We start from the raw sequence: 26,529 nt of genomic DNA, 5'->3' as shown, positions 1-26,529 counted from the left end.
GATGACATTCTTATTTTTCACTCAGCCTGAACACTTGTGTTCCAGTGTTGGAGTCCAAGTGTCACATTGTCACCAACTTGGAAAAAACTGGAACCCGCCTATTGTCAGCACATCTGGACTGATTAATAAATGCCCATAGTCTTCTCCATTCTACTAAGGCAAATTAACAGCACTACCAGATGAAACTCATTGAAAGTTTATTTGGTACAACATGTTTTCATGTATAAAATTTTAAATATTTGTCCTTCAAAACTGATCATTGTTTGAATACAGAGAACGTTAATACTTTGGAGTACATTCATATTAACATGTCTTTATTTCAGCAGAAAAGCTTTGACTTTGTTCTTCACAAAACAGGCAAGGGAAATACATATCACAGAATAGTAATAATAAATCAGAATAAATACCATGCACTTGTAAGGACAATCTCTATTGCCGTTTGTCATCTTCTTCTGAGTAAAAAAGCATGCAAGCAAATTCCTTACACTATTCCTCTGGAATTCCTAAATTCCAAAATTACATAAAACCCACTTATATAGCTATAAATATTTCCAAGTCATTTGCAATGCAAATAACATCAGTATTGTATCTTGACTTTAACACTGCTCAGACTTGTTATTTTTCTTATGGTTACAGGGCAAACCACTGGTCCAAAAGCACTATTCTGTCACTGTTAACATGACAGGGGTCTTTAAAAACACCTCTCTGTCAGCCTTGCTGCCACTGTTATAATTTGTATTCACTAACACAGCTTTCAAACCTTCTGAAGTCTACAACAACCTTGATGATCTGCACCCCACCTTTTTGCACATAAAAGCAATTATTCACTTGACTCCTTTTACAGTTGGCCTTTTAATGTTTACTATCATTAACAATATAAGTTACTGATTTCTTATGGACTTGCAGCTTTCAAAAAACATGCCTCTAGCACTTTTACATGATATTTGTAAAAGAAATATACTGTGCCAGTGGGTTAACTAATGAGAGAAAAGGTTTATTTAGGTGAACTAGGGAAGAAATTTGGTGCCTGGTGGGGGATTGCTAGAAGGAGCTGCCCATGTGCTCTACCAGCTGAAGAGGAAAAGATGCAAGCTATGGTGTAAGATCAGACACCACAGCTCTTTTGTGGACCAGGCAATGCAGCTCTGAAAGCATACACAAATTTTTGACCATATTCTATATGTTATAGAAATCACAGTACATTTTCTATGCATGAAATCAAGTTTGCACAGAGTAGGAATAAACTAAGTCATCGAACACACATTTTACAAGAATTCTGTGGTGGCACAAGTGACTGTGTCAGATGTAAGGTAGTCACCAATAACCCATCAATGAAAATATATTTTTTTCAGAGAACTGGAGATTTCTGCAAAGTTATTGTTAAAACAAACTCACAAGCTGTTGTCTTTGATGTCAGATTACATCACATAGAAACATGTGAGGCAACAAAATAAAAATTATGGCCTACTAAACAAGGTAGCATGGCTTACCTACCCAAAGCATCATCTAATGATAAATCTATTCTAATAAGTACAATTATAAATTTTAACAAAATACATTTTTGTTATAGGAGAAGCCTTTTGTTTTTTTTACTATTTTATGTATAAGGAGATAAGTGAAAGAACAATAGGACTACAGTAGCACTGAAACCACAGGATGGTATAAAGCAGCAGCTCTGGAGAAGTATACAGTTCATTTAAACTACATAATATAGGAAAATTAACAAGTACATCTAGTATTTTGAATAGAGTATTTTTTTTCACAGAGCTCAAAGCACATTCTGTACTGGAAAGTAACATATTTTTGCATTCTGTTGTTAATTCATTATCATAATAGTATAGTTGTTAACAGATAAGAAGTAGTGGTAATTATGATCATGGTGATAGATATGTTTTATGTATAGAAACATTTCCCAGTTTCCCAGTAACCCAGATTCAAAACTTTGATCAGCAATGCGCTTTTACAGTAGTTTATAGCATATTTACATTTTCATATCATATGAAGCTTTTAAGATTTCTCTACAGCTTTTGTAGGAAAGTAATTTTATTTCCTTGTGGGTCTTCTGATCATCAGACCACTTTAAAAAACTGCTTTAACCTCCCAAGGTTTTGGAAAATACCAGGCATCTTTTCAATACTTCTTGAAGTATAAAAAGAGTATAGTCTAGTTGTACTAAGACTTCAATTTATAAACCCCAGATCTTACCTGACTATAAAATGGGGTAGTATTACTTCCAAACGTTTAAAAAGTTGTATTTATCATTTATGGAAACTTACTGCATACTGCTGATTTGAAAGTTAAAGATCTAGCAGGATCAATAGATCCTGTGTACTGCAGAAATCTGAACGTTTGTCTCTCTTCTGTGCATGTCTGCTTCTTAAGTTCTGCCTATTTGCAACCCCTTGTTAGCCCTCATTTAGGTCTGTGCTTAGATCTGTGCATTAGATGTGTGCATACCTTAGTTATGGAAAATTACAAGAGTTAAAGATACTGTTCACAAACATTTTATTTTTTTCTAAACTAAAAAATATTTCCTCTTTTAAGAAGAAGCTTAAACAGAATTTTTTTTTTTTTTTAATTTCAAATTCTGTTGGAATAAATTTTATGTAGAATGTGAAGATAATTTCAATGTTTAGAAGTAGTGCAAATTAGTATTCACATGTATTAGTGTAGACAACAAATTTAATTAAACCAAAAATTTTTACTGCATATGACAAACATGAGCATAAAGTTGCATTTAAATGACCAAAGCAGTATTATCCAACTTCCAAAACAGAAACATGAAATTTTAAAATTAATTTCTTTTGTGCTATGCCTTTATAAAAATGCGACAACCCTCAATGATCTAAAAAGAAGCTTGATTAAAAAATATTTTTTCAGTACATCAATGTTTCCCATTTCATAACCAACAACATAGTTGAAAATCTCGCTTTTCTAATCCAGACTGTTCCACCTGCATCATTATTTTACGGAAACAATCACTAAATACAGTGACATACAAGACCAACCAAAGAGCAAGTCAATGTTACTACTTGGACTTTGATGTTTACAACTTTGATCAAAGATATATGCTCACTGCTAGCAAACTAATTTTCCACATACAATAGCAGAAATACTATCTTTTATCAAGTCTGAAGACAAAAAGAAAGAAAACTACTGTTTTCTTTTACATAACTGCAGAAGTCTGCCAAGGTTGGCACAAGCATGCTGAGATGAAATAAAGAGATATTGAAATACAAAGCACTAAATTTTTGCATTGCCTTGGTTCTTATAAAATTAAATCATTTTCATAACAGTGTTACAATTCTTTCTTTTCATACAGTATATAACTTCTTTATATGACCTCCTCTCATACAGTTTTCTATTTTAGTTGCTTTAATCAAGCATAGTCTAAGGATCAAAGCTTGAGTTTGTTTTAATTACAACAGGTGGTTCAGTAAATAAACTAACCCAAATCAGGCTTTTAATATTTGCAGAACTTCATGGCAGATTCCATAAGCAGAACAAAGGTGCTAGTAATTTCATAATATTACACAGATAGTCACAGATATCTATGCAATTTTCAAATTCAATACCTTTTCTGAACACTAGGTGTCCAGGAGAAAACAGAAGCTAGTAATACAAAATGGGAGAGAAGGGGAAAGCAAAACACTTATTAATTCATCCTCTGACACTGCAGATGAAAATGTAATTTTAAATGTTGCAATTAGCTGTTGAGAAATTCCTTGTTAATTTAATCTACTAAAAAAAGGTCTGTCAGGCAAGAAAATGTCTGAATTTGCAAATTTATGGCAGACTTCTAATCTCAATTAATTCTCAACTATAAACTCACTTTATAAAGATGATCATAAGGCATACTATTCAAAGTATTTGAATAAGAGCTAAATAAGTACTCAAAAGCGTGCACAGATATCCACTGTTATGATCCTTCCCAGTCCAAGAGTTCTGCTAGATGCATTGGTCTGCAGAGGCCAATTTGGTTTTATTTCCTAAGAACATCAGTGAAATGACAGTAATAAACATACAACTTGTGCGCATGCTTTAGGTTTCTTTCAACACAATTTTTGCTGTTGAGGGAATTAATATGCTGTGCTTTTGAATCAATGTGTGATTAATTCAGCAGTTTAAGCATTTGTTATCCTGCATCAGTCAGAGTTCAGGTCCTTATCTCACTTTTTTTGTATAGGTTCAGTTTTGAACATGTCATACATTGGCTTCACTAGATTTTCACGTATTTAGAATAAATACCAGCACATACATTTCAAATTAAGAACCATTAAACTGGCCAATAACTTTTCAAGCTATTTAAATGAAAGAATCTCTGTCTCAAAAGAGATTATAATTTAGCGTATAGACACCATAGAGTAAGTAGGCAAGAAAGCAAAAGGTGAAAGTAGTTTAAAACAGACCAAAGCAATTGAGTCACAGGAAGTACTTCTCAGTAAAAGGACCTACTCAGCAAAGACTGAAGTAACTTAAGAGAGGAATGGTGGTCGAAAGCATGGAAGGACATAGGAGGCTAAGGCAAGAACTGGGAAGTTGATTCATATATCTTTCTTTTTACTGCACAGATGAAAACAAATATATATATAAAATAAAAAAATATACAACATATATATAAAATACATATTTTAAAAGGGCATCACAGGAAAAAAATATATATGTATTTTTAAATTGTCAGAGATTCTTTTAGCACTAATGACACCGAGTTGTTCTAGTGCACAGACTGTCCTAAAATAGCAGCTTTACATTCCAAATGTAAATTTAATTCTACATTGCTTGTTAAGGTGTCCAAAATGCGAGAGAAAATTAGGCTATATTTCCTTTTATTTATTGTCCTCTCCACTTAAAAATCAGTGCAACAAATTATTTTTAAATGAAATATTTTTATGTGGGATAATGTCTACAGAAATTATAGAGATTGGTAGTAACAACAATACATACTATAAAAAAATATATTTCAAATTGTTACTGTTTAGTTTCATAAAGTACCACATAATAAAACAGTCAATTTGGTATCACAACCAAGCATCCTAATTTTAGTGACTCTTTCAACTTGACACACTCAGAAAGAATACCTGATGTCAAGAACTGTTTTTAAGAGCATAGCTACAGGAGGCTGTACAGAATATTTAGATGTCAGTGTGTGAAAAAAGTAGTCATGCTGTAGTGGAACAGGCCTGGGGCATTCATGTCTTTGAATCACTGCCAGGATCAGCAGATCGTCACTGTTAGGAGGATGCCACTCTTTCTGCACAGCCCTCAACTATCATTTGACATCACTGTAAGAAGGGCAAGACAGCACAATTAAAAACAATAGATTAAAAGAAGACAAGAATGAAATGCAGTTATTTGACCCAAAGAATGGGATGCCTGTATTTTATGAAAGAAGTTTGCTATGTATTTTATGATCAACTTTTAATTGCCTCATATTGTTAGCTCTGGTAGCATACACAGCATGTACTGAATATTAAAGAGAATGCTCTACAATAGCATAAAGTAAGCAAAAAGACAGAACTTATACACATGACCAGGAATGGGAAGATTATTTAAATCCTAACTGTATCAGAGGCTGAGCTGGAAAAGCTATTGCCACTTTAACTAATGGAGTATTTGAATTGCCATGCAGGGCCAGAATGCTATAAAGGGCAGCTGTGGGGGGGAGCTGGGCAGAGGCTTTTTTATTGCAAAATCTTCATGTAGGTTTATATATTTTTTCCAGAGCTGACACACTGAAGATTTATTTTAATTAAAAGCAATGGAAAGGTGGGTGTGATTAGAATGGTTTGCACACTAAATTTAGAGCATATAATACATTTTTACCTTTGGCTAAACACACAAGATTATTTACTTGAATGAGGTGAAACTTGACTTAAAACTAGGAACCTTAACAACCCTAACAATAGATTCTGCTATTCTATCTCTTGCACATGTACGATGGCTACCCAAATGAATCAAACTAAGCATCAGCTAGCATGAAACTACATTCACGGTTAATATAAAAAATCCAGACAGGTACAACATCCAAAGTTTTTAAAATATTTTTATATGAATTTGGAATTTCTGATAATGCCAAGGCAGTGTTTATCAGAACTAACAGCAAGACTCAGTGTAGGTCTGTCTAAGGAACTATAAATCTAATAAATCTTGAGACAATAATATTATTGGGAAATAGAATCAATAGCAAAATCATTTTGAATGTGATATGGTATTCATTTATGAACAATTTACATGCTGATTTTGTGAAGGCAGCAAATTTACTGTGATAATATTGATATCTTACATATTGTCTTCTACCGAGAAAAAACAAATAACACATAAGCTTCTTAACCTATTAGATACTCTTACTCAAAGTTTACCCATCATTAAGTACCACAAAAGATCTGTTCAGTTTTATTAAAGTTCACTTACCTGAAAAGTATAAAACCGGGTCCCATTAGGAGGATGCACTTTAGGAGAGGCAGAGACAGTGTTCATATCCGAGAATATCATTTCTGGTCACACACACAATACAATCCACAGACAGCTACAGATGCAGAGTAGAGTGCTAAGCTCAGAGATAAATCCTTTCACACATTTAGGGAGGCAATTGTACAAAATGTAGTCTGCCCCATCCGTTCAGATGTACAGCGACAGCATTTCGAATTCCCCACTCCTACATCTGTGAGCTAAACTGTAAGGTCATCGCTCCCTGACCTTTAGCTCAGCCAGCTCTTCAAAATATGCACAATGCATAAAAATTAGAAATGCCAAAGAAAAGAGAGCTAGAACCTACAGTACGTGGAGCTCGTGCAGGATCTGGCAATGCTCTGGACCTGCCCATCTGTTCTCAGTGATAATCACCTCCCTCCACCACAGCCTTGCAAAGTGATTATGCTAAGCATCCCAGTTAACCAATAACACACAGTTTCATTTCAAGCAAGCATGCACAGTGAAAAACAGAGGACCTCTTCTGACTAACCTGAAGCATGCCTCGTGTTCAGTTTATAGCTGTATTTGATAAGAATGATAATTTTAATGTTTCAGTTGTCGACAGTTATGTTAACACATACTAACTTGCTTTAAATAACACAAAAGGTTTTTGTTTCAACTGTCTTGCTTAGATAAAAGAAACAGCATATTGCTCTCTAAAATGATGGGTTTTATATTTTTTATTTTTTTGATACTACGTGGAAAATAAGATTTTTTTTTGAGAAATAAGTTACAATCAGTTCAGATGTAATATACATTGCAAATCCCTCTTTTTTCATTCTTCCATAATTCTTTTTTCCCACCTCCAACTCACTCTCTCTTTAGTAAAGGTTTACCTAACATTACTAAATATAAAGTTGAAATTTTATTCTGAGACTTAATGTTCTTCACGAAGTTACAGACCTACAGCTTAGCTTATCAACTTTACACAGTATGTTTTTGCACCTGCACTCAACATCCAAAAAGCATTTACTGCATTTTGTTTTTTTTTTTCAAACACAGATCATTTAAACCACATGAAGACATTAAAAAAGAAATATTCAAAGAATATGACACTTTTTAGCAAACAAATAAACAAAAAAACAAAGTAATCCATTTGCTAAAATGGCATACTAGTAGAGTTTTAGTAAAGGATAAAAAATCTAAAGAGGTTAGAAAACTAATTTTACAGGTTCTATCAAGCAGCTTGCATTTTATTCATAAGTTTTAAAAGGGAGACAGAAACCACTTAAGAAATTTTTTTCAAAATGAAACTTGTCAAAAAACTGATGAATTGCCAGGCTGCCTGTTTTTTATTCTGTATTGTCTTAATGCTTTTACCAACTGAAGATAATGCAGTTTCTAAAGTAAAATGACTATGGAAGAGGTTAGGATAGCTTCAGAGATGTCTGTCTCTTTAAATGTGTATGCCAGTGTGGTGCATGGCACAATTATTTTATTTTGTAGGCCAAAGAGAAAAAAAATCCTCTTAGATCCTAGTAACGTCTAACATTTTCTTATAATTACCATGATATTACTTCCAAAACATTTGCAGGATCAAAGGAAAACTACTGTCTGTAACATTTTCTTGAGAACTTGATTTCACATTGCAGACTGTACTCCCCTTTTTGGTTTCTCTTCCAGAAGATCTAGATGCTGGTATTAGCAAAGGGGTCCCTCAACTGGTCAAAGCAAAGATACCAGATTTTTGGTAATCTGAGCATAGGACCTTTTATTCTGAGTGGACTCTTTCTTCTTTATAATATACCCACCAAACATGCAGTGCAATGAATAGAGTTTACTTCAAGGACACTTAAGATCATTTGTTCTGAATGACCAGAGAAATTTATCTATTTGTTTCCTCACCAAGTCCACAGTTTGAGGAAAGATGAGCAAAAATCCATGTATAATTCTCCAATAGACAAATAACTAAATTACTAAATTAATTAAATACTATCATTACTAAATGACTTTACCTGTTAATTTGAACTTCTCTTGCTTCACCTTTCACAACTTTTTATTCTCCTTTCTACCAGTGATATAGGAAACTCCCATCTTGGCTTTTGCTAAGCTTTAATCTAGCTCATTTTTTAATAAAAAGGTTTTGCCAACATCTTTAAGAAATGGTCAATACCGAAGTCAAAGATGAGCAATCTAGTGACAGCCTCAATATTGCCTTCAACAATCATAATGTTATTGCTCTTGTTGGACTTGCTCGCTCCCTATTTACTTGTCAAGGACTGCCTAGCTTCTAACAGCAGCTTTCCACTGGGAGCTCTTGTCTTGTTTGGATCTCTGTCCACTATGACTTATCTGCCCATTATTTTCAAGAAATTACTGCTTTTCAAAATACTGTCCCCTATCTTTTATCTGTTGTTTTGGCTTTCCTAATTAAACAATGGAATTTTCACTCAAAATAAAGTAAACTACCTTTAAGTTCAAATAAATACATCTTCTTAGCTAATCAGTATAGGTCTGGAGAGGAGGCAACCATCATCTGTTCTCTCTCTGCACTAACTTTTACCTCTCATGAAAAAGTGAACAATAATGACTATATGTTTTTCTTTGGCTCATACCAAAACAGGCCAACACCATGGTTTTGCAGGACTCTCATGGAATCAGAGCACAGTTTCAATGTAACACCCAAACAGCTTGGAAAATTTTATGCAAAACTATTTGTTTTGTTGTTGCTGTTGCTGTTTTTGTTTTTGTTTGGAAAACATGAAAACTGCCTCTTCACAGGAGTGGGTTAGATGTTCGGTAAATTTGGTAAGAAAAGATGACCTGATGCATGGCAGAATGCATCATAGTTACCAACTATGCTCATAGTTACCAACAGAGACAGCTACATTTTAGAAAAGCCATCAGCCTCAAAGCTGGAATTCAGCAATGTCCTTGGAAGAAAAAGCTGAAAGCAGTTCTCCCTTGTCTAACTGAATGCCACAAATACTGAGCTAAGTATCAAGCAACCCAGCCTGAAAGTGAGCAGAAAGTGGAATAGAATAAAGGAAACTGAATGGATCCAACAGCACAAACAGAGAGAGAGACCTGTGGACCATGACTCCAGTTCAGTGGTAGAAGTGCTCACAAAGGAACTCAAATAATTGCTCCAAAGAGTCTCCCAATGAATGGTTTAACTATTCCATGAGGTGAAGGAGTTTTAGTAGAGGAAAAAAAAAAAACACATCTCCGATATGAAATGAAAATAAACCCAACATCCATAATAGGTATGAGAAATAGCAATGTATTCTCCAAGATGTCTCCAGTTCCAATTATTTTTGAATGTGTTATGAAACTCTTAGTCTATATTATATGTGCTATATTGACTGCACATTTTAATTAGATACCCCCTCAAAAACCTTCATATTGGTATATATATATTTTTAACTAGCATTCTTTTTTGATGTGTAGTCTACTGGTCTATGTATATATATATGTACAAATACATATTTACATGTACCAACATATATCTGCTATAAAAATAGTATATAAAAATAGATTACACTTTAAAATAGGAAGAACATATCTAACTATTATATGAAGTACTTTGAAAATTCAGGCACACTGATACAAAAACTTACATCTCATATTGTAGAGACAAAATAAACATTTTTAATTGGCAAACAAATGTTTTTTAGTATGCTAGAGCTTGTGAGGTATAGTTTGTTTTCAGAATATGTAGTGCTGAAAACCAGATGTTTTGAGTTAAGATTTAAATCACCAGTTTTTATTAAATTAGATGAGTAATTATCCAGAAACATGGACTTTATATCACATACTGTTCTCATTTCTGTCTTTATCAGGGAAAACCATGTTAAAGAAACATGCCTTCCTCTAAGAGCAGTGACAGTGTGTGATTCTCAGAACATTAGAGAGCTTTCAAATTAAACTTAATCCTCACCACTTTTGTGTCACAAAGTGGAAGAAACCCAACTAAGTTTCCAAAATCTACAATACTATACTTGATCTGATGTTCCTTTGAGATCTGCTTATTGTCGTAGACATCTATGTAGAGGGAGTATCATATAACACATCACTCAACTAGCTAAGATTTCCTGAATTTGCTTTAAACAGAGAACTGACAATATTTAAAGAGTTCTGATCTCCAGCTATTAACAACAGAAAAGATGTTAATTCTTTACCACAGATCAGAGAAAAGATATTCCAACTGCATATTGAATTAAAATAACTATGTTCATAAAGCCAGACATCACATCTAATTGCTCTCCATATACAAAATAATTTACGTTTCCTTTTAGCTCATTTAATGAAGTTGCACACCAAAAGTATTTATAGTTTTCCACAAAACAAAACAAAACATAACACAACACAAAATATATTATCCAACAACTAAGAATGTATAAAACCACACATACCTAGTTTCAGAAAACTAACCTCTCCCAGCTGGTAAAGCTCCCAGACGATGAAGTGGGAGAGAGAATTCAGGAAAATGAAACACAGTACGAGGAAGTTTTTGGTCCCTTTCATCTTTCTGCTACAAACAGAAAATCCATTTGGATGTAAAGATTTTTAGAAATAGGTCAGCTTACACTGATAGGCAAAGCCTGCTACTCATCCTGTTTCTGCAATTGAGAATTGATTATCAACATTTTCCATTATGGTCCTCCATTGCTTTGTATTTTGAATATACAAATAGCCATGATTGTACAGGTGAGTGTGTGTCTTACAAGTGCTGGTACCAAATCAGTATGAACTTATGAGCCCTATTGTAACCTCAGACATCAGGATTTATGTAACTTATGAAGACAAGTACACTGCAGAAAAAAATCTCTTCTATTAGATGTATAAACTATACGCCAGCAACAGTTAAAGATAAAACGTGTAGTCCTAACAGGTTTATTCCATACAATGGCTACCCTTTCAAGCACAAGAACAATGAATGAAGCTTTCAGAGGAAATGCAAATATGAATGCAATTTCTTTGTTGCATACACTGGGACATTTTACTAAGTACTGCAATTATTTTGAAAAAAACCCACCACATAGCATTTTCTTCAACCAACGTCAAACTTTCATAACTATTTATCTTATAAATAGCAAACTGTAGAATTCACTTTTGAACACTATCCCTATAAAAAGTCAAATTAAAATCACTAATTCAAATATCTAAGTGAGTTTATGAATAAAGGAGCTAACCTGCAGTACATTTGCTAGTGGTGCAAACTGTAGTTGGAGATCAGTAATGAGTGGAGTACCCCTGGGGTCAATACTGGGTCCAGTTCTGTTTAACGTCTTCATTAATGATCTCAACAATTGGACAGAATGTACCCTCAGTTTTTTGTTGATGGCATGAAACTACAGGGAGTGGGTGATTAACTGAAGGGTCATGATGACATCCGGAGGGACCTGGAGAGACTGGAGAAATGGGCGAATAAGAACCTTATGAAGTTCAGAAAGGAGAAATGCAGAGTCCTGGACCTGGGAAGGAATAAACTCGGGCATCGGTACATGCTGGGGGTCAGCCAGCTGGAAATCAGCTCTGCAGAAAAGTACCTGGGGGTCCTGGTCCTGGTGGACACCAAGTTGAACAAGAGACAGCAATGTGCCCTTGTTGTTAAGAAGGTTAACAGTATCCTGGGCTTCTTTAGTCGAAGTATTGCCAGCAAGTCAAGGGAAGTGATCCATCCCCTCTACTCAGCACTGGTGAAGCTGCTCCTGAAATACTATGTCCAGCTCTGAGCTCATCAGTGCATGACAGCCATGGGCATACTGGAGAGAGCCCAATATAGGGCCACAAAGATGACGAAGGGACTTTGCTCTCCTATGAGGAAAGTCATAGAGAGCCGCGACTCTTAAGCCTAGAGAAGAGAAGGCTCAGGGACTTATCAATGTATACAAATACCTAAAGGGAGGGTACCAAGAGGACAGAGCCAGGCCTTTTTCAGTGGTGCCCAGCAATAGGCAATACAAACTGAAACACAGGAGGTTCTTCCTGAACATCAGGAAGCACTTTACTGTGTGAGTGACTGAGGACTGACTGGCACAGGCTGCTAAGAGAGATTGTGGAGTCTGCCTCCTTGGAGATCTTCAAAAGCTGCCTGGACGTGGTCCTTGGCAACCTGCTTGACCAGGGAGGTTGGAGCAGATGATCTCCAGAGATCCATCCAACCTCAACCATTCTGTGATTCTGTGAACCTACCACGTATGCAGTCCATAATCAACCATCATCAAATATAGCTACAATGCAGATGAATCCCAAAGACAAAATACCTGATTTTTCAATCCGTTTGCTTGAGCATAAGCAAGACTTCCTTTCCTTTTGAACACTGTGGGCTGGTAATTTATGACCACATGGTAGTGGCCTACAATATCCTGGTCATCACAGGTGTGAGAAATTATTTCTCACACTCTCAAGAATTATTGATACATAGTTGTATATCTGACTTTCTTTCCACATGGTTCAGCAAAACTGGGATGAAATATCCAAGGTACCATTCTGTATTTCTTGACACAATTCAACTCGTCACAATTCAACTCAACACAATTCAAAACTGGAGCTGTTTCCTCAAAACAACTTGACCATCAGTAAATCAAAATTATACAAAGAAACTTTGCTAGGTAACTGAAATGAGCCTGATATAAACACAGTTTTTTATCTATTTTTAAGTTATGTGTTGATGACAGTGACTCACTGAGTGAATCAAAAAGAGAAACTGAATGAAAACATAATGCTTGAATATTGAGGAAAGCATTCCGTTCATAGAGCATAACATGAAGGTGGAAGGAAGAAATGAAAGAAAACAACAAAAAATGAGGGAAGATTTATCTCTGTTCCTCTAAGTTCTATCCTACTTCTCCATGACTCTGGCTTCAACTGCCAAAATCACAGATACTCAGGTATACTTAGTACACAACCTGTGGCCTCTGCCATTTACTTTTGATGCCAAGAATGACTGTTTCTGTGTTGTGGCATTATTTCATATTTCATGAAAAAGTCTAGAGGCTCTTTAGACTTAGACAACTTTTATTGGAAAATCATAGCAGTGATTGAGTTTATGGGTATTTTAAATAAAATTCTAGTCAAATCTAAAATTAACACTTGATGAATCAAGACAAAAACCTCCAAAATAATGTGATTCCAGATGGTAGCAAAGAAATAATGAAAACAGTCAGCTTGTTATTTTACCCTGCGTCATATCACTTAGGTATCACTTTCACTATTTACATCCTTTAAGTTGTTTATATTATAACATTATACAGAGTGGTATCAGTGTGCTTGGCAAAATAAGAGTCGTTTCTTACCAGTAAATGTAGAATCTAAATCACATAGATACTGCAAGGCATCACAATACATTAAGGATGAGTGAAATTATGAGAGAACATAAGAGATGATAATCATTGCCTATGTATCATCCTCAGCAGAGAGGCTTTTTCTTTTTAAGTGAATATCTTTTACTAGGTGCCTCATCATGAGTTTAAAAATAGGACGAGGGCCTATGATGGAAAAATAAAAGAAGTTACAAATTTCAGATAAGGCATTAAACCACTGTGACTTAGCACAGCTCACTACAAATAGATACCCTTTCTAACCTGCCTCTCATCCCTTCAGAAATACTCTTAAATTCTTTTTCCTAAAAGTATTATCTTATTCATTTTCATTGTATTTATTTGTATTGATTCTGCAATCTTTACATACACTGAGATGTATCCTGTTCCACAAGTAAAAAAAAAAACTGTCCAGAGAGTAAATTACTAATGAAAATGAGTAGCAGAATTATATCTAGAAGACAAAAGCTGTCAGGAAAGCTTGTGCAAAGGCAATTGTCTTAGTCATTTATTTCTATTTCTGCTCCATCTGGAAAATATCTGTTGTCTTAACAAGTGAGGCATGCAAGTTGTTAAACTGGTCCTTTGAGTAAGAACTTAGAGAACTGAATCAAAAACTAAAACTGACAACTGACAGTTACATTTAAAGAATATGAACTATGGATATCAGCAGCCCTTTGCAAAAGAAGGTCTGTTTTGGGAGTGGTTTGTTTTTTTTTTTTTTCTTACTCAATTAAAAATTTCATAGTTTTTTCATTGTGCCAGTGAACACATTTCTATGGATGTGAACATAAGCTGGAGAAACTTGAATATCCAGAATAAAACCATTCTTTCACATACAGCAAGAACTGCAATATTGCTGATATTCTAGTAAAGTTCCAAAGAGTAGATTTACCTTAGTAGTTTTCTCATCTGAAACTAACTGGGTAGCTAAGTAGAATATCAATTCTGAATCTGAGTACAACCACTGGAATTTGAATCTGCTGAGGGACTGTTAAGGGGAGTAACAATACATACAGTCATACTTCCAAAAGCAGTTACTAGTTTGGGTGTTTAATTAAGACTCTTTTCATCTAATTTGCAGGGATGCTCAGCCTTTGAATAGCCCCTCTGTGTCGCTTCAGCCCTGTTGATGCTGGTATATGCCATTTTGAACATCAGATCTCACTGTTAAGACCACAGCAGATTGAGCAAGTTTGAAAATGTCAGACCTGTCGCTCCAAATATATTTACAAAATTCAGTCTTTTACAGACGATGCAAAATTCCCACTTACAGCCAAAGTAAAGACAATCAATCAAATCTTCCAACGCATTTTTTCTTCAAGTACATACCACAAATCAGTAATAAAATATTAGCTTGAAAAGACTTTAAGACTTTGCTATAGTGCACATTGCTTTATTGTCATACAGCCTTATAAAGATAAGTGGCCGTGGCTGAAAGCATAAACAGTGTATCTCCTGAAAATGTATTTTATTTCTTCTGCGCTTGTCCTTAACCTCTTGATACCATTTTCACTTTCAAAAGTGCAGTGGGAGTGTTTGTGTACTAATACTTTCTAAAATCATCCTTCCTTCAATACAGAAAAGATATAGGATTATAAAACAATCAGGCAACACTGTCCTGAGGCCAAATGGCTGTTCCAGCCATTGACTCACCAGACTTTCATTTCTTCTTACACACTATTACAAAAATATAGGACTATCCAGCAACTGCAAACCTAGTAGGTACAAGCAAACATAGCATTTTATGGAAAGAAAACCATGGTATACAAATACAATTGAAAGACACTTTTTCAGTGCTAGGAATTGTGAATTCAAATACAAGTAAATACTTTGAATGTTTTATTTCCTTTATAATTCAGACTTGTGCAATCACAGTATATGTTATGCTGATTAGTGGTGATTTAATTAATTGGATTTTCGATTATTACCTTTCAGAAAATCCTGAAAGAAGGTCAGTAAGCCAACAACACAAAAACACCACTTCCCTAACCTTTGGACTGAATTGCTTCACAACATGCTGTGTGCAAATATAGTCCCAAAAATTACTTGTTAGACTTTCTGTGACATAATCTTCACAATAGCCATCTTTACTCTTTATTAAACATGTTTAAAAAGAAAAACAACAACAAACAAGATAAGTCATTTATTTATAGGACACAGGAGAAATAAAAGGATTTTTAATTTCCTTTCTGCCTTCAACAGGATGACATGAAAAGGCAAGATTTTTTTTCCCTTCAATATTCATCATGTAAGTGACTAAGCAGCATTATTCAGGATTTATCTTGCCATGCATCTAAAAAGTGCCATACACTTATAAGTGTAATATATATGTCCTTAAGCATTCTTATTGCTTAATCTATGTTTTTAGTTAGAAAATCAAGATGAACAGCAATCAATAACTGACAAATGCGTATACCAATATTAAGTGAAGAAAGAACTGTTGTTAAAGATCATAGTCTAAAAACACTTACTTGGACTGGATGGTCAGGAAAAATAGCTACTTTAAAGAAAAAGTAGTCAAACCTAAATTAAATAGTGTGATACTGACACAATATTACTTTCATTCTTATTCAAAATCTTGTCCCTTCTGCACTGGATGTTGTCCCTTCCCTTCTGCATCAGATGATGACTTCCTGTTATTCTGAACTCAAAGCTCATTTATAAAATGCTGAAAGGCTAGTGGCAAGACTATAAAGATGCTAGATCCAAAGAAGAGCATTATTCATTGATGGAGAACCTCAGGGCTGGGAACCTCAGGGTGGGAACCTGAGGATTTTGTGGCTGCTCCTGAGTAAGGCCTACATCCCCACAGTGAATGCTCCATTGCCAATGTACATAAGGTAGCTTTTCCAATTCTCTCATTCAAGGAAGCAAAGGTAGCAATGAACACCAGCATCTTCTGGTGGGCTTTATCTGCAGTGTGTCAGTGTCTCTCCGCATTACCACAGGCTCCCTTTAAAGCCAATATGATAGGCACATTCAAGGGGCACTGCTTCCGACCTATTTTAGATGTCTATTTTAGTTTGAGATGAATCACACTACAGAGGTGGGAGGCAGTAAAACAGAAATGCCTACACTGTAGTTGTCTGAAGTTAGGTACAGTGAATCCTACCCTGGGAACCTGAACTGAATGTCATCAAAATATGACAAGAAAACATTATAATCAAGGACCAAAAAAAATAATGCATTGCTCCTTGAGTATACCTGAGAGAAATTTACTATTATAAATAACTACTCATATAACATTATGTAACAAAAACATGCACTACATTTTTTTTTCTAAGGAAAACAAAACCACACAGAACTGAAAATGGCTTTTTCTACTTTCCTAAAACAAGTGACATGACAAGCAACATCCAGAGCAACAAATTCACAATCACATCCAGATTCAGTCTGCTGTTATAATCACATGCAAGATTAGCATCCCAGACTACAACCAAACTACCGAATATTATGCAACATGGCAAAATTAACTGAAAAATTACGTTCTATAAAAGGAGATAATGTGAGAAAAACAAGTTAAATCACATCTACAGGGTTAAATAACATAGCAACCACAGGCCAATCATTTCCTAATTTAAAGTATTATATCTCTGCTTATCCCATATTTTCTGCAGCATGAGCATGGCTCTTATGTACATTAAATTGATATAATACACATTTATTAACTTTTACAGCTCAGAATTTTGTTTAGAATTTCATAACATATCGAGCAGCTTTACATTTGATAAGTGACAAGTAGTTAAAATGTTAATTAATATGTTCATAAAATGGCATAGGAAATCCCTGAAGAACTGTAGAGCACCACATATATAATGAACTTAGGATGTAGATGAGATATATACATCCATGGCTTAAAGAACAGTAAAACCACAGTATTTGTCATGCATAGAAAGGTTTCCAAATTGAATTGCATTAGGAAGAATTTTAATCTAGAAAAAAAATGGCAAAAGCCAACTACCAACTTAAGGTCCTTATAAAACTTTAGTCCTTTCCAGCATCTGACATAGTACTTATGCTCAGCAATACCTTACAGAAAGGAGGCCCATAGAAAAAATATAAATAGAATATAATGTGCTTGACTTCATCGGGTTTAATTGTTTTCATTATTCAACTTCACTATTCTGTTCTGTTAAGAAAATAGATATATTTAGTGTAGCTCCTTGAAAGCAGCTATATTTTTCATAAATAAGTCATTGGTTATTTCTCTTTTAACCAACAGTGCTAATCCTGACAGCCCTTCTTCACTTAAAAATTCCTTCTTCCATCTAATCATTTTCCCTCTCCCTCTCTAAATCTCCTGATAGCATCTTACCATGACAGAACATGTCTTGCTCCTTTTCAGCACATCCAGATGGAAATCAAAAGGAAACATTTTATCTTACTCCTACTCCCATCCATTTACCAAGACTCCAAACGTTCTAGTTGGTACCTGGAAAATGGTGCTGAAATTGCAGTTAGCTGTGGTTTGCTAAGATTGAACAACATTATACCTGCAATAAAACGGGTGGCATACAAACCAATTTAGATGAACACAAACACAAATTGCAACTCCAAGCTTTCAGGCACTGACCAAGACAGAAATTTCATTAAAAGGCAGAACATATTTCTATATTTGCACTCTGTTTAACTGAAAAAAATGAGATGACCATGGAAGTGGTTTGACAGACAAGAAAGACAGAACAGTTGGGAAAATAAATCACAGATGAGTCAACAATTTAAATAAAACTTGTGATTTTATATTTTTTTAAATTTCAAATGACTCATTCATGATTATCTCCCCATAATTTTCCATTAAATATACTCTGCCTCATAATATCTGAACAGATGAACTTAGTTTCTTTTCAAGCTAAACAAGATATTTTATCACTTCATATGTCTTTGAACTGTTCACATATTAAATTAACCAGTGAACTCTTCAATTGCATTACAAGAATCAAGAAAAAATCTTCCAAATTTCTGTGATTTTGTTTTTGCAGCTAATGCATCTAAAATGCAAAATGGTAAGCAGTTATCAGAGAAAAATAATGTCAGTTGTGAAATGCTGAATGGTATAGTTAGATTAAAAATGACCTGTTAGAACAAGCTTCATGGTTGAAAACCACCCCTTTTTATGAGAACTTGAAATAAACTTTTACCCTTATAAATAAATTTCAACAAGCACAAATCTGTTTCATGAATTCCCTTTCACAGATTCTTTTTTGGCTCAGTACCTTCATGTTTCAGTTAGACAAAGATCCCTCTCTTATGCAATCCCATCCCAAAGATATCAGTGTTTCACCACCATTGTCCACCTCAGCAGTAGCTGAGTCACTGAAGCATCTGAGCTTGAAGCCGTATCTGAGGCACTGAAGACATTCATGGGGCAAGGCAGAGACCGGCATAACCTGTCAAGGCTAAGGAAGTTTAACAGAAAAGGTAGCAGAGTTGGCATGGAGGCTGTGACACCATTAGAGGGGAAAGGGAAGCTATATTTATAGGAGTAAATGTGCTTGGGAAAGTTCCCAGTCATTGTGTCCAGCTGGCACAGGGAAGTACACAGACATGCTAGTCAGCTATGAAGTGTCCAAAAGAGGCTGCATACAAACTGCTTATTGGGAATGGTCCCTGTAGGTCCTATTCCTACACCATACTTAGGAATTGCCTGGTAAAGGTGCACGTTAGAGTGAATAAAAGTGTGACAGGGTCTGGGCCAACAGATTACTACCACATATGGATTGTGTTTGACAGTCCAGGAATGTTTCCCAGTGTTGTTTGATTGGCTAGCATACTGACATCCCAAGTATCTCCAGAAGGTTTAGAGCTATGGCATACAATAAAAGGCTTCATCCAATGCCAATCTTGCTGATGAAACTCATTTGGTGTTTAGGGTAATGTCTAAAGACAGGATACCAATGATCAAAATTAATCAACTATTTCCAAAACTTCAATCAAGGTAAAGCACACTGGATGCACTGTAGCAGTTGCATTTTTGACTGAGGAATACAATATTGTAATTGGAGAGAGAATGCAGATAGGTATAACAGAGACAATTGATACCCCTAATTATTTCACCCAGTTATCCCTAGCTTTTGGTGCAAAACAGCATGTGCTCTCTCTGTATTTTCTATAGGAAGATTATTGATTCCCTGAAGCTGTGTTGCCGAGTCTTCAAGGCTCATTATATGCAAGCCATCTAAAATAAAATTGGCAAAGGTTACATTACTAGACATAGTGCAATCAAATCTCCAGTATACAGGGTGTATGTAGTCTGAAATAAAGTCTGAGAGAAGGGGAGACCCAACTTGTCAAGATTTTACAGTTTTTGACATGGTTATTCATGGTAGACTATGTGATGGACTCTCCGCAGTTAGCAATGAAACAGCACGTGGAAGGTAACTCAAGATTCAGGCACAAGTTTATCACAGCCGGGAAACAAGGAGAAACACACACAGAGCTCTCAAACTAAAGCACAAAGCACATAATGTGTATAGTACAGTTTTAAAATGAGAAACAGCAACAATAAAAGCCACAAAGGAACAAAATCCAACAGACAGGCAGGAGGAAAAACAAACAAACAAAAACAAATAAAAAAACAACAAAGCAAAGCAAAACAAAATGAAGCCAACTATATGGGAGTTGGCAAAAGCACAGAAAATACCTTGTGTTCAAGCAAATATTTAGAAACTTATATATCCTACAAATCTTTAAAGATGAGAAGACAAAGCAGCAAAGGAAGCAAATTAAAAAGATCATAGAAGATTGTTTCCTGTTAAAGGGAATACCTCTTTGTAAGGATCACATATGAAAATCCAAACACAAAAGGATACAAATGCACAACGTTTCCATGTGTCCTGTAGTCAGACACCAGATCTCAGGGCAATAGTTAAGGATACAGAAATAGGATTGGTCAAAGGAATTATATATCTTTAAAGTACCTCTAAATTAGATGAAAGTTGCAGTCCTAGACTGGAAGAACAGTAGTTCAACGTGGAAAATAGCTGATCTTGGACAACCTTCAAATTTTGTAATGTGAATTACATGTATTTTATATAACAATGTGCCTAGCCAAGAGGGATCATGTCATAAGCAGAAATTCCCAGAAAAGCATATATCTTAGCTGTATTAAAAGAGGATGACATAAATCTGTTGAAAAAAAATAATAAGACCATTCTAAAAATTAAAAGAAATACTGAAAGCTACTCCACAGAAGTTGCATAAGGTATTAAAGAAATGGCTCAAGAATGTGTCAGTGGAAGACAACATTTGGACGAAGTAAGAGCCAAGTCGAGCAATGTGGCAGACTTACTGGGCTGGTGGTGGTGGTGTTTTGTTTTATTTTTAAAGTGTTGGGCTCAGTTTTAAAACATTTGACCTTAAAGAATGAGGGTTTTCTTGAAATAGAGGAACCAAATTACTAGATGTGATCAACATGTTTCATAACTCTTCTAACTTTTAGCAGGCTAAGAAGGTGAAAGATGTTCATATTAAAGACATCCTTTGACAACTTCTAGTTCTCTCAGAATATATTTGGGTCAAGAAATATCACTTTATGCAGCATCCTAGACAGCAGAAATACCCTAGCAGAAGAAAAAGACTATCTCAACTCTTAAGAGACACTTGCCAAACATACATATAAACCATAACATAGCAGTTGAATCTCAAGTTTTGCCATCCTTTTCCAGAAAAACTTTCAATATGTTTTCCTTCTGATATTTTTTATCGTGCTATGTCTTCTGCTCTAAGTATTAAATCCATGTGATATGGAGATGTTTTTTATCTCATGGAGATAAGAAAGCAGTTGCACAGCAGTTTGGGGTTGGCTTGTTTTCTTAATTCAATAGGATAATTCTCAATTCAATAATTCTCATGAAGGAAACTTCATGAGAAGTTTCCAAATTTAATATAATTCCACACTTTTACATTTTCTAAAATTCAGAACTACACTGAACAATGACACTGTGTGGTCTGATGTTCTGATATCCTTTTTTTTTTTTTTTCTTTCAACATTATGTTGTTGCTTTCTGGATAAGAATGTATTCCATTGCTTGAGACTTGGCCTTACAATTAACTTAATCTTGCTAACACCCACCCAGAAAAATCTACATTTCTCTGTGTTGCCATTGCATCTCTGCGATTCAAAGTCTTTTTTTTTTTTATATAACCTGAGATGAGGATGTTTCCTACTTTTTAGTATATATCAGTAATTCATATGGAATGACATAGCCAAATTATGGCTACTAGAGTCCATTTTACATCCAACAGGAAATACTTTAACACAAGATTTTCCAGATAACTCAATATCATGTAATTCAATATCTTTTTTCTCATTCTGACTGGGAGTGCTTGAGACCTGCAAACCTTAGATGGTCTCAGAAGTTAAGAATGAAGACCATCTGTCAAGACCAGCTCTTGACTGTCTGTCAAGATTTATGTTTATGTGATAACCAAAATCCCACAACTAGTCTTCAGTAGAGTCAGGGGTAGCATGGCATGCTTCTGAGAAGCACTCAACTGCTTTAGCCAGAAAGCAGGATTTTTCTTTCTCAGCTCTTGACATACTCCAGCACCCTAGTAGCTGTAATCAGTGGCACTGCAGAGTCCCAAAGACAACATCCTCCTTCACTAAGTGTTCTTGATTTAACCATCAGAGTACAGATCATACTGAGTCTTGCAGGTGGAAGTCCTACATAAAACTGAGGTAGGCACCTCTGCTTGTAGACTGTGTTTTCTTTGTTTTTCAAACTTCTTTAAACTCTTCTTATTTTACAAATGACTTCACCCTTCACAATATGCTACAAGTAGCTGACTCTGGAGAAGCAACCTTTAATTAAAATGCTTTTTTTTTTTTTTTTTTTTCACTTCTGTTTCAGTTCATGATTGCTGGGAGGTGTTGCTAACCACAGGCTTTTTCTAATACATGCCGAGCATCCTCACCGCCTATCACCTTCCACAGCAAAGACGGGTGCTCAGCATCTATGATAAGTGAGAGCACAGATATTTCCCTGGTAGCTAGGCTGTGCAAAATGAAAAGTATTAACTGTTAAGTTCTTATTTTGTAATCAGTTCTTCATTAAAAGAAATTACTTCCAGTAGCAAATACTATTGCCCTAACAATCTAGAAGTACAGAACAAAGAGATCTGTACCAGTTATAATGGTAAAAAAAAAATTGACAGGATGTTAGTGAATTATAGTTTTCAGTGTTTCCTAAAGCTATTTTATATAAAAAATATATTATAAAATATAATTTATATTATATATAAAATATAAATAAAAATATAAAATAAAAATAAAAATATAAATAAAATATAATTTATATTATATATAAAAAATGCTACTGTCATAACTCCACTGGATATCTCCCATCAGAAAAGCTCTTTTCAACATTAATGTTTTTGTTCTACGGATTTGGTAGGTCACCCAATTAAACTCTTATGGTTTAAACATTGATAAAAATGGTTATTTCCTTCTTGTTTAGTGTCCTCTTCAAGATTTTGGTGAGGTAGATTTTATAGGAACAATTGAAAAAATACTGTTTTAACTGAACGCTAGTTGGCTTAGATGTCATTGATGTTTTGTTCTGAAGATGGCAGAGCACAGGAGTTGTGTCTGCAGCTATTCAGACAAACTACTATCCACAGAAAAGACCCAGATTGTACAGCTCTGTTCAGCTCCTTCTGCTCTGTAGATTATGATGTATCAGTCCTGGAAGCATACACAGTGAAAAGCAAGTACTTTTTTTCACTTCCTCCAGATGATAACAGAAATACCAGTGTCCTAAACCGTGCAAGAAATGCAGACTATGAACACTCCAACTACCAAATGCATCTCCTAATGACTTATAATAAACTACAAAGTAGTTAAAACAAATGCTATACTACATGAGTAGGTTTCAAAACTGTTAAAAAGCAAAGGTTGCCTCACAGAACAGCATTTTTGCTGACGCATATTACTGTATAGGTATTGCTTTATCTGCAAAAATTGTGTAGATGATAGATGTAGATAGATGTAGATAGATAGATGTAGATAGATGTAGATGATTGTATAGATAAATAGTTTAGAATGGAAGATGAGCTTTTTCCATGAAACTAGGCTACATAAGCAAGAAGATGAGAACATAATGGCAGAACAATTACAAAATTAGTGCCAAAAAGAATTAAAAAAAGATTGCATATGCCTTCAAAGTGAGGACTGATCACTCTTGCATTGGGTTTCCCCTGCAATTCAGTGCATGAACATGTTAATACACATGTAAGTATTCAAAGGAGTTGTGTAGCACAATGAGTGCTAACAAACTCTATCTTTTTCTACTTCAGCTAGTAAAAAGTGGTCACAGAGCCAGTCTGCGAGCAGCACATGGTTATAGTAATGCTGGGCACTCTGAAGAAACGAGAATCTAGAACACTTTGGGTTTCTTGTTACTGAAAAATGGCTTCATTGGAAGAGAAAGCTTCAAGTTTCCTCTTCTGTGCCGATGTAAATTTTGCATCACAATCTTAAAAATATTTAGATATTACTGTTTCCCCTCTGTCTTCCATGGTGCTTCAATCACTTGAGGCATTTTAAAACTCACTCTTCTCTAATGAATATGCAGTGTTGCAAATGCCTTCAGAAAGATGAGGATGTTTTTCAGAAAAAAAAAATAAAAAAGGAATACAGAACCAAAAACAACTAAAAATGAAGATACTTGAAAGGAATCCACCTTGTGTGAAAGACACAGCATTCCCACTGCATTGTGGTTGCTTTTAAAACAAAACTAATTATCCCCATAGGACTTGCAATTGCAGATACAAAGAGAAAAAATGTGGGTATCAAACTATTCAAGCAAAAATAATCCGTGAATCATCCTACCAAAGGTCACATCAAAGTTGCATGCTGTCTTTTAAATAAAGATTTCAGAAAATTGCTTAGGGAAGCTACTGATATGCCTAAAAAAGATGAAAAAACACTCTGTGGTTCAAGAGATGATTGTAAAATATTCATCATCATATAGGTAATTTATTGCAGAATGCCCAGATTTAATGGCACACTAATCTCTGTGCAGCGTCATGGTTCTCCATATAGAGCACACAGGCAGAGCGTGCTATGTATCTGAGATTAGAAAGTGGCCCCTCAGTTACTAAGTAGGCTTTTCTTTAAGTATATGCATATCCTATTTAAAACATAAGGGCCCACTTTCTAATCTCAGGCAAGCAGGATGCAGTTAAGGGACATCGGCAAACATCCAGCATGACAGCACATGTGAGTCAGGTCATTTGTCAGCTATGCACTGATACGTGTCACACGTTTAACACGGATTTAGGCGCTAAATCTCTGGAGTAAGAATAGCCAAGTTGACACTGATGCTCTAGAGGCCTATTTTCATTGCAATGGGCATGGAAGCGAGGATTTATGGGCACAAATCACTTTATTCCTAGCAAGATATCTTCCTATCAAAATACAACATACCATGCAGGATTTAAATGGGAGGCCTCCACCAATGAATTCTAAGATGGAAAGCAATAATTTTCTAGTCACAGACACTGCTCTGAGTCACATAGCTAGTCACATGCCGGCCGTCCCCTCCTCGGTCCCCTCACGCTGGTGCTTTGCCTAACGCCACCGGGAGAAGCACGCAAAATGGCGGCAGCGCGTCCTGGCCCTGCCCCTGGCCACCAGCTCGCCCCACACCAGCTGCCGGCGGCACAGTGGGTTTTGCCCACAGGAGTCCTTAGCAGCAGGTGAAGGTGCATCAGGGAAGCTCTCTGAGGTTACCAGCAAATGGATAGGTGCAGACAGACAGTAACTGTGGGGAGGTGTAAGGTCTGTCATCAGAACAAGGATAATGTTGGTGAGATGGGAGCATGCTCGGCCTTCTTTCCCCTGTCTCGTTCCCTTGAAAAGTGCTTGCTTCTTGGAAAAGAAACCGATAAACAGCTCAGATAGAGATGGGCTGTTATGTAGTGCAAGCCAGAATTGGTGGTGGAGAAAAAATTAAAATGGGAAAGTTATGAAAGTGTGTCCCAGACTCACTGGCGTCAGCATGGTAGTTTTGTATTATATTATGCTAACTATTAAAGTTGTAACTCACTCACCGGTCTGTTACTGTCCAGTAATTACTTTGTACAGATAAGTAATAAGTACAAACTACGGACAAAATGTAAGCTGTATTTTTTTTTTAAGGCCTGCCAACACTTGGAGTAATTAAGATTTATAATCTTTCCATAGCTAATGTTAAAAAATTGTAGAAATCCTTTGTATTACATACTGTTTAACACTAGGTATAAACATTTTGAATGGAAGCTGGAGGGAATTACAAAGGAAGTAAAACAGGGGTGCTGTGAAGAATTAAACTATGTTATCATAATTAAATAGGTTCGTTACCTCATTCAAGAGAAAACACAGTAAGGTGAATAGTAAGCTATTTTTAATACATACATAAAATGTTTCATGTGGAAAAATAGGCAACATAATTTTGTATTATTGTTTTCTTAATTTGTGGATATTTTACAGTTGAGAAAAAAAGCCAGATATTAACTCATGACAATTCTCTAGAGTTGTGGTCTTGCAAACATATATGCACATAAGCCACTTTGCTTACCAGTAGTCTATGATACGTATTCTAGGTGATGGTTTAAGGTGAACCTTCAAAATCACATAGTAAAAGAGTATCAAGTATGTCTCATGACATTTTTCTCAGTTGTTAGACTACTGAACACATTTAAACAGCAAATATAAATTACAGTCTTCCTGGAATGGGTTTTAAAGCTCATGATTGGGATGAGAATTCTTTTCCCTTGTGGAAAATTGGTGCAGAACTATACATACTTC

At 35.3% G+C, this 26,529-nt stretch overlaps 1 protein-coding gene across 16 annotated transcripts in view; it reads right to left on the bottom strand.

Annotated features, from left to right (window-relative positions):
• The window catches only part of PPFIA2 (PTPRF interacting protein alpha 2), a 343,054-nt gene that overhangs the window by 225,832 nt on the left and 90,693 nt on the right, over window positions 1-26,529 (bottom strand). For 2 of the 16 annotated variants that reach the window (XM_083807690.1, XM_083807691.1), the window contains exon 1: window positions 6,412-6,868. The exons of 13 other annotated variants lie outside the window; for them this stretch is intronic. In XM_083807690.1, the coding sequence (XP_083663816.1) occupies window positions 6,412-6,492 (81 nt within the window). In that variant the 5' untranslated portion in view covers window positions 6,493-6,868. Of the gene's footprint in view, window positions 1-6,411; window positions 6,869-26,529 lie in introns of those variants that run through there. One more of the 16 variants, XM_083807692.1, reaches the window with a different exon arrangement.

The sequence above is a fragment of the Anser anser genome (genome assembly GCF_964211835.1).
Source record: "Anser anser genome assembly, chromosome: 1".
NCBI lineage: Eukaryota > Metazoa > Chordata > Aves > Anseriformes > Anatidae > Anser > Anser anser.
The sequence above is the reverse complement of the archived record's forward strand: the minus strand, read 5'-3'. Positions and strand labels throughout refer to the sequence as shown.